Here is a 16,703-nt window from a genome sequence, read left to right as displayed (position 1 = left end):
TAGTTTTGGTATATACCTGTTGCCCCAGTGTAGTTATAAGAGTCCCTCTTCAATTTCAAAAGCATCCCATTTGGACAAATGTGATCATCCCATCTACAAAGGGTAATGCAAGAATATGTTCACTGTAGCATATTTTGTGGTAGTATGGAATCGATGATAATTTAGGTGTCCATCCTTCAGGGAATAGATTAAAATATAGTTAAAAGTTATAAGCATTTAATAATCATATATAAAGTTATAAAGATAGGGTTTAAAATGTAATGTTGATATTCATAGCACAACACTTCCTATAAATAAAAGCATATATACACAAAACAATATTACCTATATACAAAAATGCTTGCATATTTAAGAACATGTAAAGACACATTAGAGTGGGTATTTGTGGGGAAAGGATACTGATTAGGATTTAGGTATGAGGAGCAAAATAGAACTAGAGAGGAAGGTACTAATGATAGCAGTGTGCTTTGGAGCTAAAGGGCATAATTAATTTAGCTTTCAGCATCTAAGGTCCAAAAGGGGTTAAGGAGAAAGGGAGAAAGAAAAAACACTGGGACTCGACATAACATTTTAAAAAAGTGAGTGAATAAAAAGTACTGCTTAGTAAACTCTGGTTATAAGGTCCCAAGAAATGTTTTCAATGTAGCAAGATTGAAGTGGGTTACTTGATATCAAATTTAGATAAGCAATCTAAATGCAAAAAAGTAAAAGTGGCATAAGAATGGCACCACTATAGGATTGGGAAAGAAAAATGTCCTAGCAGAAGAGCCTTGGAAGTTAAACAAGAAATACCTTCTTTTGGACTCTTGACTACTCTGTACCCTGAGCATGTTTGTGAGTACGAGCAATAGCAGCTGCAACAGCTAATATTTATTGAGGGCTTAATATGTACCAAGTAATATGCTATGCACTGTACATACATTATCTCATTTAATCTTTTTAACAAACACGAAGTATTACTCACTTTTAACAGATGAATTTAAAAGGTGAGGCATGGAGAGATTAAGCAACTTTACAAAAAGGTCACATGGTTAGCTCTTTGCAAACCCAAGACTCTAAGTCAGGCTGTTTGATTCCAAAGCTTGAGTTTTTAACCATTTTGGTATACTGCATCTTTGCAGAAAATGAACTGTTTTAGGAAAAAAAAATCTTCTAAACATTGCTGGTTATCTTGGGAGCCAACTGGTCTTTGGGCTGGCTATAAATAAGCAATGTTGAGATAATGGTTGTAGAACAGTCCCCAAGGGTACTATACTCCAAAGGAAGAATTCATCACTCTGGAGTTCTATTACTGTAGTCAGGATCCCTATTGCTTACCTTCAGGTTAGATAAGGAAAACCCTTCATTGCATCCAAATTCTTGTCTATAAAATCTAAAAGTTATAAAGTAAAAGACCAGTGTTTAACCTGTTATTCTGGAAATAATAATTCTGAACATAATTAAAACAAAACAAAATAGACCATTAACACCAAGGATTACAGCCACTTGTTGAATTATATAGACCCCACTTTCCCTCTAATTATCTGGAGGCTTTTACTATCCCAAGATCAATCCCACTAATTTCCCCCCAGACATTGATCAAATTCTATTGGACACACAACTCCTGTCTATCTGTATTGTGGTAAAATATATTTAACATAAAATTTAGCATTTCACCCATTTTTAAGTGCGTAATTCAGTAGCATCAAGTACATTCATAATGTTGTGTAACCATTATTACTGTCTATATTCAGAACTTCACCAAATAAAAACTCTCTACTCACTAAACAATAATTCCTCATTCTCCCCTACCCCCAGCCCCTAGTAACTTCTATTACTCTTTCTGTCTATATGAATTTGTCTATTTTAGGTACTTCATATAAGTAGAATCATATAATATTTGTTCTTTTGTATCTTGTTTATTTCACTTAGCTTGTCTTCAAGGTTTATCTATGTTGTAGCATATATCAGAATTTCATTCCTTAAGGCTGAGTAATAGTCCAGTGTACGTATGTATCACATTTTGTTTATCTATTCATCTGTCAGTGGACATTTGTGTTGTTTCCACATTTTGGCTAATGTGAATAATACTGTTATGAACATCAGTGTACAAGCATCTGTTTGATTTCCTCCTTTCAATTCTTTTGGATATACATCTAGCAGTGGAATTGCTGGATCACATGGTAATTCTATGTTTAATAAGTTGAGGAACTGTCAAACTGTTTGCGACAGGGATTGCACCATTTTGCATTCTCACAAGCAATGCACAGGGTTCCAATTTTTCCACACCTTCCCCAACACTTGTCATTTATTTTTATAATAGTCATCCTAATGGATAATAAGTGTTAACTCATCGTGGTCTTGATTTGTATTTCCCTAATGACTATGTTTTCATGTGCTTATTGGCTGTTTGTACCATGTGCTTTGGAGAAAAGTCTATTCAAGTCCTTTGTTCATTTTTGAGTTGTCTTTTATTGTTGTTGTTGAGTTGCAAAAGTTATTTATATATTCTGGATATTATTATCAGACATAAATTTGCAAATATCCTCTCTCATTCTATTGTTTATCTTTAACTCTCCTCATAATGTCCCTTAATGCACAAAAATGTTTAATTTTAATGAAACCTAATTTATTCTTTTTGTTGCCTTTTTTGCTGTCACATCCAAGAAATTACAGCCAAATCCAATGTCATGAAGCTTTTTCCTACCTTTTCTTGTAAGAGATTTATAGTTTTACCTCTTGAATTTAGGTATGTAATGATTTTTTTAATTTCTGTGTGTAGTATAAGGTAAGAATCCAACTTCACTCTTCTGTATATCAATATCCAGTTTTCCCAACACCATCCTGTCATTATTTGGTGATGTGTTTTGTATATATCTGTTAGGTCTAATTTGTTTATAGTGTTCAAATCCTCTATTTCCTTATGGATCTTCTGTTGGTTGTCTTATGCATTACTGAAAATGAAGTCTATTATTTCTTCCTTCAATTCTTTAAATATTTTGGGGCTCTGCTGTTTGGTGCATATACGTTTAGAAATGTTATATCTTCCTAATGAATTGATTTTTTTTAAAAAAATCAATATATAATGTTCTTTATTTGTGATGGTTTTTTTTATTATTTCAGCATATTATGGGGGCACAAATGTTTAGGTTACATGTGTTGCCTTTCCCCTCCTTCCCCCCGGGAGTCAGGGCTTCAAGCGTGTCCATTTCCCAGATGGTACACATCTTGTGATAGTGTTTACCTTAAGTTTATTGTGTATATTTAATACAGTTACCCTAGCTCTCTTTCGGTTACTGTTTCCATGGAATATCTTTTTCCTTCAACCTACTTGCATCTTTAGTTCTAAAGTGAGTCTGCTATAAACAGCATATTGTGGGATCATTTTTTAAATCCATTCTGCCAATATCTACCTTTTGATTGGAGAGTTTAATCTACTTACACTTAAAGAAATTACTAAGGAATGACTTACTTCTGTTATTTGGCTCTTATTTTCTGTATGTCTCACATTGTTTTTTTCAGTCCTTCATTTCATCCATTACTGCTTTCTTTTGTCTTTAATTGCTAATTTTATAATGACACTTTTTGGCACTCTTCTCATTTCCTTTTGTGTATATTCTACAGATATTTTCTTGATGATTACCATGGGGATTACACATAAAATCCAAAACAGATAACAATCTAATTTGAATTGACACCAACTTAACTTTAATTACATATAAAAACTCTGTTCCTCTACAACTCCATTCCCCCTTTACGTTACTGATGTTACAAATTACATGCTCATATATCATTTGCCTAAACATAGATTTATAATTATTTTTTATGTATTTGTGCTTTAAATCCTATAGAAAATAAAAAGTGAATTTATAAACTAAAATTATAGTAATACTAGAATTAGGAAAAGAAGAGCATAGTAAACTCACAGTCAAAGAAAGGAGATAATAAATATCAAAGCAGAGATAAACAATATAAAGTCTAGAAAAACAATACAACCAATAAAACCAAACTTGGTTCTTTTAAAGGATCAACAAAACTTACAAACCTTTATCTACTAAGAAGACTGAAATTACCAAAATAAAAACTGAAGTGAGATTATATTACCAATGCTATAGAGAGAAAAACGATTATAGGAGAATACTATATGAACTGTACATCAACAAATCAAATAACTACCATGTGAAATGGACAAAATCCTTAAAATATATAAGCTATCAAAATGATTCATCAATTAATAGAAAACTACACAGCCCTGTAACAAAGATTTTTGAATCAGTAACCAAAAGTCTCCTAACAGAGTAAAGCCCTGGACCAGATGGTTTTACTTGGTGAATTCTACCGAACATTTTCTAAAACATGAACAGCAATCCTTCTCAAACTACCAAAAATAGAAAAGTCAGAAACAGTTCCTAACACATTCTATAAGATTAGCATTACTTTGATATGAAGGCCAAAGGCACCACATTACACACACACACACATACACAAACCTACAGACCAATATTCCTTATCAATATTTGATGTAAAAATCCTCAATAAAATACTAGCAAACAGAATTCAACAGCACATTAACCCTTTGCACTCGGATGTCGAGTGTGGATAATGTCGAGTGGATGATGAGAAAAAAGCAAGAAGGTGCAAAGGGATAAAAGAGTTATTTACACATCATGACCAAGCAGGACTTATCCCAGGAATGCAAAGGTAGTTCAACATAAGAAAATCAATCAATGTAAAATAGCACATTAAAAGAAGGAAAAAGGAAACATGATCATCTCAATGCAAAAAAGCATTTCACAAAATCCAGCACCTGCTTGTGATTTTAAAAATTTAAAAAATGACCTTCAACAAACTAGTAATAAAAGGGAACTTCCTCAATATGATAAAGGGCATTTAGGAAAAACCTACTGCTAACATCATACACAATAGTGAAAGACTAAAAACTTATCTCCTAAAAGCAGGAATAAGGCAAGAATGTACACTTTTGCTATTCTATCAACATTCTACTAGAAGTTTTAGACATTAGAAGAAAAAAAAGTGAAATAAATGGTATCCAAACTGGGAAGGAAGATGTAAAACTCCTCTTTTCACAAGTGATATGGATATATAGAACATCCTAAAAAATCTCCAAGAGCTAATAAATTAAGAAAATTTGAAGATGTGAGATCAACACAAAATTCAGAGGTATTTTTATATATACTAGCAATGAATAATTAGAAAAGGAAGAAGGCACTTTCATTTACTGTAGCATCAACAAGAATAAAACACTTAGGAATATATTTATCCAAGGAGGTTCAAGACTTACTGAAAACTACAATAACTGAAATACAACATTCACTGGATAGGCTTAAGAGCAGATTGGAGAGCACAGAAAAAAAGTCAGAGAACTTAAAGGCAGATCAGTAGAAAAATACAAATTTGGAAAACAAAGAGAAACAGAATAGAGCCTAAGGTATCCCTGGGATGATAGAAAATAACAAGATACAAGATACATCTAAACATTTATATGTGACAACCATGATGAATGAATAAGGATAGGATTTAACGTCTTACCATAAAACAAACCAAGAAAACTAAACCAGATATATAGAATAAATACTTCCAGGCTAAGGCAGTGTAGGACTAAAATATCTAATAAAAGGGAAATAAATAATGTAGCTCTATAAGCACTCTAACTTTCTGAGTGGAGGTAATTTCTGGATCATGGCCAGAGAGGAAGAACCAAGGAGAGCCTGACAGCCTTACTGAGTTGATGAAATGGAAATCAGAATTTAGGGAAGGTTAGGTTGCTAGAAATTGCAGGGCAGAGTTCTGGAAAAGAGGAAGTTAGATAGGAAGAAAGAGCTTCAGATATCTCCATGTGTCTTTACTGAGTACTAGGCCATTCATATGTAGAGGAAACTCCACAAAGCTAGATAAGTAACAACCAGGAAATTCTAAACGAAATAATACTCAGAGTTCACATAAGGCAGAGAAAACAAGTTCTGACCAGCCAAAATAGAAATACTTAGTGATTTACTTGGCAATTCAGTGAAGATCCACTTAAATCACACCTCATTTGTAGTATTGAATAGTACTTTAGAAACATCCTAGAAAAGCTTAAAATGGGCGTTAAAGAAGTCGAACTGACCTGTAAGTTATTTAGCTGCCTGCTGAAACAAAGTTCAACATTTAATGGAAAAAAAATTGCAGACAATCAATAATGTAACTTTCATATTATATAGAATCTAATTAACACCTGCTAGCCTTCTAAGCAAGAAAAACATCCAAAATCAAGAGGAAAAACCAGTCAATAAAAACAGAGCCAGAAATAAGAGAGCATGAAATAGCAGACAAGGATGTTTAAAAGGTGATTAAAATTATGTGTAAGTAATTCAAGGAACACAAACATAATGAAAACATAAAAGATTTTTTAAAAACAGAACTTAAAGTTTTGAAAAATATAGTGTCTGAAAGAAAAAATGCACTTTATTTGATTAACACAACAGATTTGATACCACAAAAGAAAAGATCAGTAAACTTCCAAACTCAGCAATAGAATCGATCCAAAATAAATCACAGATTAAAACAGTCGGGGGGGAGGCGCGGGGGGCAGATCACAGTAACATGTGGGATAACAGCAAGTGGGTCAATATATTAATGTATGTTTCTAGAGTTCCAGAGGAAAGAAAAACAGGAGTCAGAAAAAACATCTAAAAAACAACTGGTTCACATTTGATGAAAACTATGAACAAATAGATCCAAAAAGCTCAACAAACTCCAAGCAGTATAAATACAAAAGAAAACACCAGCAAGGCATATCATAATCACATTGCTCAAAACCAAGTATGAAGAGAAAAGTTTAAAAGTAGCTAGAGGAAAAAAGAACACACAATGTACAAAAGACTGACAACAGACCTCCTGAAAAACTATGAGACTCAGACAGGGAAGGTCAAGCTGTCTGTATCCAGGGACTATATAAAGGCCATCAGACTGTTCATCTCCTTCCTGAGCATCCTCCTCTTATTGTGTAACCATGTGTCACCAAGGCTTCTAATTATTGGCCCAGTCTCTGGACCAATAGCCCCATTGTCAGGAGGACCCAGGAGCATACTAAATCTGTCTGAGCATCTACAGAGCCCTAGGCATTTCACAAGGTATCACTATGATTGGCTATCCCACAGCAGTGTCCGTGCACCCTGAGGTAAGTATGGTAATATAAACATAAGTAAGGAAAGCAGAGTAAAGCAAGAGGTCAAATGAGTGAGTCAGATGCTAACCATTATGCATGAGTTTGCCTCTTTCATGTCCTCACCCCAGTTGGAAGCACCCCTCCATCCCTTCAAACCCAGACTGGGTGTTGCTTAAAGCTTGGAAAGAATAAAACCTTGGGTCCATCATACCAGAGTAAAGAGGTGTCCCACAGAAGAGGACCCAAGTCCCCAGTGAATGGGCCTGCCTTTAGGCAATCTAAAGTATCTGTTTAAGAAGAAGGAAAAATGAAAATGTTGATATTTTCGCTAACCATTCTTTGGTTATTTGTTTTGTCTATAGGATGGAGAGACAACTCCTTAGTGAGGATTTCCCTGGGCTATTGCTTCTGCTGATCTGTCTCATTGCTGGGTTTGTCATCCTAAACCTTGCTTGGTGCAAATATTCCTGTATGTGATTTCTGAATTTGCAGAAGCTGGTCTCTTGGTTCACCTACAGGATGCAACAAATAACTCTCTGCATTCAGAGTTCCCACATTTCTTTCTTATCCGGCCCTGTATCAGACACTGTATGCGAGGTGACAGTAAGGACCCATAGTCCTACTGGTGTCTTAGATATCAAATGGGGTGAAATCTCTTACCAGGTATCCTCCTCCATTTCCCCTTGTCAATCTTCACAGTTTTGCAGTTGTTGCTTATGCCTTTTTTCACCTGTTGCATTTTTTATTTTTGTAAATCTACTGCCAAACCTTTCAAATGGCATACATAAGTATAAACCTTCATCTAAAACATCACCCCAATTCAGTAGGAAGTAGTCCAACGACTATACTGTCCTCCTCCCATAGAAATGGAAGGATAAAATTGACAGTGGGGAATATGTAACACAGGGAACACCTGAAAATGGTAAAATGTTTTAAGAGTCATCTCTTTTGTATCACCGCCCCACCCTACACTCTTTTCAGAATTAAAACCTGCATCCTTGCCCAAGGCCAGGGGAAGGAGAATGTCCTTTGTTCTTTGTACCACAGGAGATGGCTCAATGGAATTATCTGGGTGGAGGTCACGAGATTGTTTTCACCAGAGATGGGATCTATCAGTTAAACAGCAATAGCACCAAGCTGAAAATTCCTTTTAAAATCTCTGTATTTCTGCTTATAGAGAGGACTATGGTACTTTAGGATGCAAGTCTGTTGTACTCTTTATTTGCTGGCAAATTAGGAAACTTCTCTTTCCTTTCCTCAAATCACTTGTCCTCATTCTTCTGATGCAGCCTCAGGGACAAGTGCTAAACTTTCAGTAACACTTGTCTGTGGTTTATGTTTTCCCAGGTGCATGCTCAAAATCTTGGCTTAAAAAATCTTCACTGATTGAAATTTTTGCTTCAGTCATTTATTTGGTTTGGGAGTATCCCACAGTTTTATATGAGAGGAGAAAGACATTATCTAATTTGTTTTCAAAACATTTCCTAAATGCATTTAATAATTTGTTGGGTCTTTTGTCTATAATAGTCAACTGAGTTTGATTCTATGTGAAATAGAATATGTCTTATGAAGGTCTATAGCTCTTTGGTTACGCTACCTTTTGAGGGTACTTAGCACATGCCTATCATAATTACCCTCCTATTGAACTGTAAAATTCTTAAAAACAGGGATAATTTCTTATTATTTATTCTAGTATCCATGATTCCTAATCATAATGTAGGCACATAGAAAACTCTAAATAATTTTTAAAAATAGTTTCACATTGAGTCTTCTGAAACCAACAGTTCTAATTTTATCTAGGTATATTTTGGATATTTCTCCTCAATAAATAATTTTGCATTTATTCAAATATAGTCACTGGCTACTTTTCTCCCTAGTCACATGGCTTCAAAAAATGTTTCTATAGTTGAACATCTATCAGCTTGCCTTTCTATTTCCCCAAAGTAATTACTAGATATATTAGTTTACAGCTATTCTTAAGTATTGTTTTGAAATGATCTTTAGACTGATGCTTGAAGCAATCTTTAAGAGACTTGTACCATGGGTTTTCCATCTATTCCTTCTCATTTCTGGTATTTTAGCCAGTTTCCTATCCAAATAACACATTATATCTAACCTTATTCTCTCTTTCTTTAGTGGGATTGTATTTACTGAGAAACCTTGTTTATAACTTTTTGATGCTAAAACAGACTGTGTTACTAGTTCTCTTTATTTAAAAACATTCCATTATATTATTCTGATATCCATCAGTTTGCCTAGTCATTTCATGAACATTTACTGACCACTTTGTCATATATTAAACAAAGTATTAGAAAAATAAGAAATGAAATATATATTCTTTGAATCAAAGGAGCTCAGAGTGAAGCAGAGGGAGGAGGAGACACAAGTGAGAAAGCAAATAGAAAAAACAATTATCTATAGTGGCTCCCAGCCTGGATTTTTAAGTCACACAGAAGATCCAAATCTTAAATCTGCCACTTATAAAGCTGTGCTATATAAAAGTTAAGGTCTTCTCATTTGTAAAATGGGAACAATAACAGTTTCATCTGTTCCTTTTAAGGAGGAGCTAAGGTAAAATGCTTAGCTTGGAGATACATGATAGGCAATCTATAAATGGTGTATGATATTGATAATAAGAAAGCATCTATTCTAGGTAAGAAAGGCTTTCTGGAGGTGGTAACTCTTGAATTGAGTCTTAATCAACGAACAGGAAGAAGGAATCAAGATGGAACCCTGGAGAAAGGTTAAGCTTCCACATTAATACTAAAGACTCTCCATAATCCAACCTCTACCTACTTCAGCAACCATTTTGCTTGAATCTCCCTAATGAAATTTCCCTTCTATTCAGGCTGGTTTACTCACTGACCTCAAAATATACTTTGCTTATTTTCTTCTATTTCCTGCTTAGGCTTTACCCATCCCTGGCCCTGGCCCTAGCCTAAAGCCTGGCCATTCTACAAGACAAACATTAAGTTCCACCTTCTTTTAATTGACCACTTGGGTCCTTAGCAGTGGCTCTACTCCTTGAACTTTTCCAGCACAGGGTCAGATTACCATGCTCCCTTCCAAACATCTATGCCCTCTCACTACATACATGCTCATCATACTCCCTAACCATCTGCACCTTTGCTCTGAGATTTAGCTTTCATATAAGAACATTATGTCTCCATTGGACTGTAAATTCCATGAAAGGCTAGACTTTGTATAATCAAGGGAAGATAGGGATATAGCACTTTAGTTTCAGATATATTTGATACATGAAGGAAGGAACAGATCAGAAAACTATTAGCAACAGTTTCAGTCAGGGTTAAGCCCAAAGTACACAACAAGTCTGTAAAGGCTTAAATGCTTGGACTTAACGGGGCTTCTTGGTTTTAGGTCCTCACCTTAATATGTACTCAGCTTTATCAACAGCAAACTATAAAATCTTTCCACTGTAAATTGTGTCAGTCGTTTAAGATGCCTCAAATCCTTCTGGTAGTAAGGCATGATATAACAAAATAAAGGTCAAAAAAAGGTTGGCAATCAACTTCTTAAGCATGACTATTATAGTGGGAGGTAGTATATGGAACAGTAGAATCAAGAGACCTGGGTTAAAATCCTTTGAAACTTACTGGCATTCAAACCTGGGCAAGTCCTTAATCTCTCTGAGATAATTTCTTCCTCTAATAGATAATGTGGACTAAACACTTACCACTCAGGGTTGCTGTGAAGATTAAATGAGTTAATATTTACATAAAGTAACTAGCATACTGCCAGAAAGATAATACTTTCTTAATTATTCATGGCTAAAATATTGTATAAATCCATCATCTTCTGCAAAGCCTTCACAGAAAGAAAACAGAGATTCTCTTCCCTCTTTAAAGATGGTATATGAGGAGTAACTTACTGAAACTCATTGAGGCCTCAGGCCTGAACACAGGAATCCTAATCATGGTACCCAATGTACCATGTACCAATGTACATCAGAGTTGTCTTTATGGCCAATCTCTTCCATTTACAGTGAAAAAAACTATCATTAAAGTCCTATCACACTTTTTAGAGTAACTGAGTTTTATGACTTATTAACAGACTTTCAAGTTTATAAAGGAAAAACTGAGAGCCTTAGAGACTATAAGCAAACTAGACTCCCATAGAACAAAAAGAGACAGCTTTCCATAAAGGATAAAAGGTGAACTGTCCAACCCTTGAAGGCTTTTGAGACTTTGACCACTGCCTTTGAAATTCTTCAGCTAATTCAGTGATATAGTTTGCGCGTTTGTCCTTTCCAAATCTTATGTTGTAATTGACCCCAAATGTTGGAGGTGGGGCCTAGGGAGAGGTGTTTGGGGCATGGGTGCAGATACCTCATGAACAGCTTGGTGTCCTCCCCACAGTAATGAGTGAATTTTGCTTTATTAGTTTTTGCTTTAATAGTTTAAAAGAGCATGGGCACTCCATCCTCTCTTGCTTCCTCTCTCAGCATGTGACATGACTGCTCCCCCTTTGCCTTCTGCAATGAGTAAAAGCTTCCTGAGGCCTTCACCAGAAGCAGGTGCTGATGCCATCCTTCTTGTACAGCCTGCAGAACCGTGAGTTAAATAAACTTCTTTTCTCTATAAATTACCCAGCCTTAGGTAACCCTTTATAGCAACATAAAATGGACTAAGACAACTAGTTAGTCCAAAATGGGAGGAATCATAAAATAACATGTGGAATGGGCAAAAGAATCAAGAACTCTTGTAAGTAGAAGATACCTCTGAAGTCATCTGGTCCAACCCTCTCCTTATACAGTTGAAAAAGTAGACAAAGGAGAGATGCCAAGCTACATGTCAAGCTTCTTTTTGCCTCCTCACTTTATTGTCATAATTTTCCCAAGAGTGCATTATTTCCCTTGCAGTAAGCAGAATCAGAGAATAGATTCATTTGCCTTTTAATATGGGCCCAAACACTGAAATATCCAAGACTCTTTTCCCTGATTGAACCCTGGCACAAAAGGGCAACAGTACACACATTCTTGCAGTTACCTGATTGAACTATCAGGTTCCTGAATAGAAACCTGTACAAAGGCAAAGAATGACAACACTGCCTACAAACAGAAATGCATACTTAGAATTAGAGGCTTTTCATATTTCTTCTATAGAAATAAAGATTTCTATGGAACTACCAAAATTATGTAGAAATTTCTAGTGGTGACTATTGATTTCTTCCCTGTGTATCTTCATGATGATACCATGAAGAAAAGCTGAATTAGACTCAGAGACCAAGAATACCACATACCAGGAAACCAGCTCTGGGGAGTGATAAACAGAAGGAGCTTGAAACCCTTCCTTGTTAAATGAACCAACCAAATTTCAAATGACGAGTTTTATCCAAATTCAATCCTAAATTTGTGGCTCTACTTTCCCAGTAAATTCATTGACTTATATGCCTAAGACATGAAAATGCTTAGGAAAATTCAAGAAGCCACTTAGTGAATAAATCCATTCCATTTTGAATAAATACACATACAATACAGAAATTAAAGCATTGTTGGGTGAAATATATTAGCTAGATATAATCATTCCTTTCAATTAGTGCGGTAGAGCTTGTCCTAATGCCAATGTTTTGGAAAAATGCTAATACTAGGAACTTTAAGTCTGCAAGGTCAACAGGCTTTAGTATTTAGTAAATACGAAAATGGTGAGCTGAACATTAGGCTACACTGTTAAGCAAATGCCAACAAAGATGGAGTGATATTATACTGAATTTTAAAAATATTTAGTGCTTATAACAGGAAAGACAGTATCAGGGCTCTGTTCTGTTCTAGTAAGGAGATTCTGGAAATACTGTGGTTGCCACAGCAAAAGGACTATGTCAAAGTACATTAAATCCTTAAGCAAGAGGGAAGAATCAAATCTCAAACATCACAGGAGGATATATAATAACTGAGGATAATTAGGCTAAAGAAGGAAGAGGCAGATTAGGAGAACTAGATGCCTTTAAAAACTTGCAGAGCAGTCAGAAGAGGAAGTAGCATTGTTATAATTGGCCCTAAGAAAAGAACAAAGATCAATGAATGAAAAGTATAGAAAAACAGATTTTAGCTTAAAAATAACTTTCCATGTTAGCCTCAAAAGTCAATATTAAGAATGAGAGAAGACAAAATTTATATAAAATAGGAAAAAATAAATACAAAAAACTTGGGCATTCTGAATAGGCCTTTGACAAAGTTTAGGAGCCGATATGGAGAGCATGACACTAATCCAAGAAGATTAACAATGAGTTATACTCCCATAAGTAAAACCAACTTTCAATTTTTTGTAACAGGAAGACATAAAGTATGGATCATTCTAAAAGCCATATTTTATAAAGAATAATCAATCAGTGATGATTAAGCTACTGCAAAGTTGCAGATGACAAAAGCTACTACAGATCTATCTAGAAATGAGAACACAAAGGAGTGAAAAAATTTCAGAAACATTTCAGAGATAGAGCTCCTAGTATTTGATTTATTAGAGACTCTTGGAATACAAAATTCAGCAGGACTTACTATGTCAGTCTAGCCATTTATCCATTAACAATAACAATAGTAGCAAACACATACTGCTTACCATATGTCAGGCAATGTTCTAAATATTTTACATAGATTAAGTCATTTTACTCTCACATCACTATGAAGTGTATTGTATAACCATCCCCATTTTACAGATGATGAACTAAGGCTTACATCAGTTAAGTTATTCAGCCAATATATGTCAAAGAACTAGTAAGAGGTTAGATATAAGATTTGGACATAGGTAGTGTAATTCCACAGCTAAAGCTCTTAACTGATAAAATAAACAGCTGTAAAGGAAAGGCAACAAAGTCCAAAGTGGGCAGTATGTAGTAACGTCAAGAGCCCAGGCTAGCGAAGAATGTCAAGGAGGAAGAGGATAGCAGGGATTAAGTTAAGAGGGTAAGTGAGGATTTGGTTATATCAGAATCTCAGGGGGCATTCATTAAAAAAAAAATCCATATTGAATCTAAATCCCTAGAGATGGGACCTAGGAATTAACACTTGAATGTTTTGGTTTTTTAAGCAAAAAAAAAAAAAAAAAAAAAAAAAAAAAGCTCTGGGTAATTTTATGGTAAAACTTCTGTAAATTGGGAACTTTTGTAACAGATCTCTAAGGTCTCTTCCTGCTTTACCACTCTAGCTGATGCCATAAATGAATTTCCCAGAAATAAAGAGAGGGAAGGATCTCAGCTCCAGGAAAACGGCTATGCATTCAGACTTCATACCATTTATGCTCCCACTTTTACTAAACGGTCCCTCATAGGAGCAGGGATAGAGCAGGCAACGGAAGGAAGGGTGTGGTGTCCACAGTGTGCTGGCTTTAAAGCAGGCTGTTTTCCTACGCTTTCTAGCACCATTAGTAAAACTAACCCTTCCAGCCTATAAATATGTGTCGTAATCCTACTGCATGATTAAGTGGATTCCTCAGAACCTGGCTAACGATGGATGCCAATATATTCTAAGTGCCCCAAAGCGTTGCAGGAAACCTCTAGGTTGGGGCCTGCCTACTCCAAGGCCAGGTGAATCTGGCTCGGCAGAAGAGATATCCGCGGTTACACCCGCAGGTCCCTTATTCCCAGATATGACCCGTTCGCACATACCCGAGGGTCCTCTGGTAAGATTGATCTCTTCCTCAGCGACCAAATAATCCACTCCTCCGTTCATGTTTTACTGGTCACCCGGCTTCCTATTGGGGTCAGTTGGGGCTCCGCACAGGTGAAGGTGAATCAACCTAGGCGGCTGCGCTCAAAACACAGCACTTTCGGTTTCAGCAGCCTCCAGACCGGAAGAGGAAGTCGATCGCGGGGAGCGCTGGGAGTCGTGGTCTTCGCCGCCGGCAGATTGCCCTTTCTCACCCGGTTCTCAAAGCAAAGTAGCAGGTGAGCAAGCGACAAATTACCAATCAAATTTGCCTTTGAAAGCAGGTGGGAAGGTGAGGGTGGAGGAGGCAAGTAAAAGCAGGGGACACAAATAAATTGATGTTGTCGAGAAAAAATTAAAAATAAAATATCCTGGCCATCTCTGAAAATCTCCACAAATGTAGAAAAGAAAAAAAAATTCTGTAAGCATCGAACCAGACTGGGATGTGTGTCACAGTGTCACAGGCAATCCACTAATGAGAGTGCAAAGACAGACAAAAATTTCACCTTTTATGTAGCCAAGCAGATACAATCCGTTACATGCATGTTCTCACGTCATGTTAGAGGAGTTGACGACACTGTTTGCTACTCATTCATTGGTAGTTCACCATTGGGGTAGCGATCTGTGCCTGCTCTTTCTCTTACCTTTATCCAAAGAAAAAAATTAAACTTCTCATCTCTATGACAAGTAGGTCCTTTCAGCTTGGAGCAGGGCACTTAGGCTAACCCCCTTTGCATGGGAGATGGGGGCACTGCCTTCTTTGTTAGTTATTAACATTTACGTTTCAAAGAGTTGACTCCCAGGACCTTAAGAAAAAGATTCCTGGGCTGTATCTGAGAAGAGGCTTATTTAGCTTTTAAAAAGATATAGATTAGATATAGATAGATCTTTTTAAAAGATATAAATTTATATCTTTTAAAAAGATATAGATTTATATCTTTTAAAAAGATATAGATATAGATATACATACACAGGAGGGGTTATACTTACAAGTTTGCTCCAGAAAAATCCTTTAAAAAAGGGAGAGGAAAAAAGTCTCTTCCTTTTGGCGACAGGGAGGATTCAATCTTTTCTTTATTATTTTATTTTTCACTCTTACAATAAGATTAGTACAGGGCCTAGGTATGACTTTAGCCCAGCCTTTCTGATTTTTGGGGTCAGACATTCCAAACTGAGTTTGAACAAAACTGCAATGGTCAAAAACACAACAGCCTTAAGAGCCAAGAAGGTGAACTAAATGTGCAAAGAAACCTGGAGTTAGACCACAGGGATTGGTGGGGATGTTAAAGGATTGGAAAGTGCAGGGCCAATATAAAGATATTCAAATTCAGATTAAAAAGCCAAACCAGCAACTACTGTTTACCAAACAAGAGGAGACATAGGTAGATTTGGCAGGAAGGCCTCTTATTTACTCACCCTGAGAGAAGTTAACATGGAATACAGGAAAGAACACAGGAGATGATGTCATTAGACCTGTATGCAAGTTTCAGTTCCATCTTCTTCTAATTTTTTGTCTTTGAGCAAGTAACCCAACATCTCTGAACTCTGTTTCCCTGTCTTAAAAAGAGATTGACAATAGTTCTTTAAAAGATTGTTGAGGGCTGGGCACAGTGGCTCACTCCTATAACTTTAGCAACTCTGGGAAGTTGAGGTGGGAGGATTGCATGAACTCAGGAGTTTAAGACCAGCCTGACCAAGAGTGAGACCCCATCTCTACTAAAAATAGAAAAATTAGCCTCTACCAAAAGTAGAAAAATTAGTATCTACTAAAAATAAAAAAATTAGTCAGGCGTTGTGGTGTGTGCCTGTAGTCCCAGCTACTCGGGAGGCTGAGACAAGAGGATTGCTTGAGCCCAGGAGTTTGAAGTTGCAGTGAGCTATGATGACACCACTGTACTC

General features: G+C 36.0%; 1 protein-coding gene across 2 annotated transcripts in view; it reads right to left on the bottom strand.

The window, feature by feature from the left end:
* SYNJ2BP (synaptojanin 2 binding protein) overlaps positions 1-14,952 on the bottom strand; it is a 34,826-nt gene extending 19,874 nt beyond the window's left edge. The window contains exons 1-2 of one of the 2 annotated variants that reach the window (XM_012781205.3): positions 14,765-14,952; positions 17-93 (exon numbers count right to left, since the gene is read on the bottom strand). In XM_012781205.3, coding sequence (XP_012636659.1) covers positions 17-65 — 49 coding nt within the window. In that variant the 5' untranslated portion in view covers positions 66-93; positions 14,765-14,952. The remainder of the gene's footprint in view (positions 1-16; positions 94-14,764) is intronic. The other variant, XM_012781203.3, reaches the window with a different exon arrangement.
* Between the last annotated feature and the right edge of the window lie 1,751 nt (positions 14,953-16,703).

The sequence above is a fragment of the Microcebus murinus genome, chromosome 6, assembly GCF_040939455.1.
Source record: "Microcebus murinus isolate Inina chromosome 6, M.murinus_Inina_mat1.0, whole genome shotgun sequence".
In the NCBI taxonomy this organism is placed as follows: Eukaryota; Metazoa; Chordata; class Mammalia; order Primates; family Cheirogaleidae; genus Microcebus; species Microcebus murinus.
This window is presented reverse-complemented; position numbering and strand designations above follow the sequence as displayed.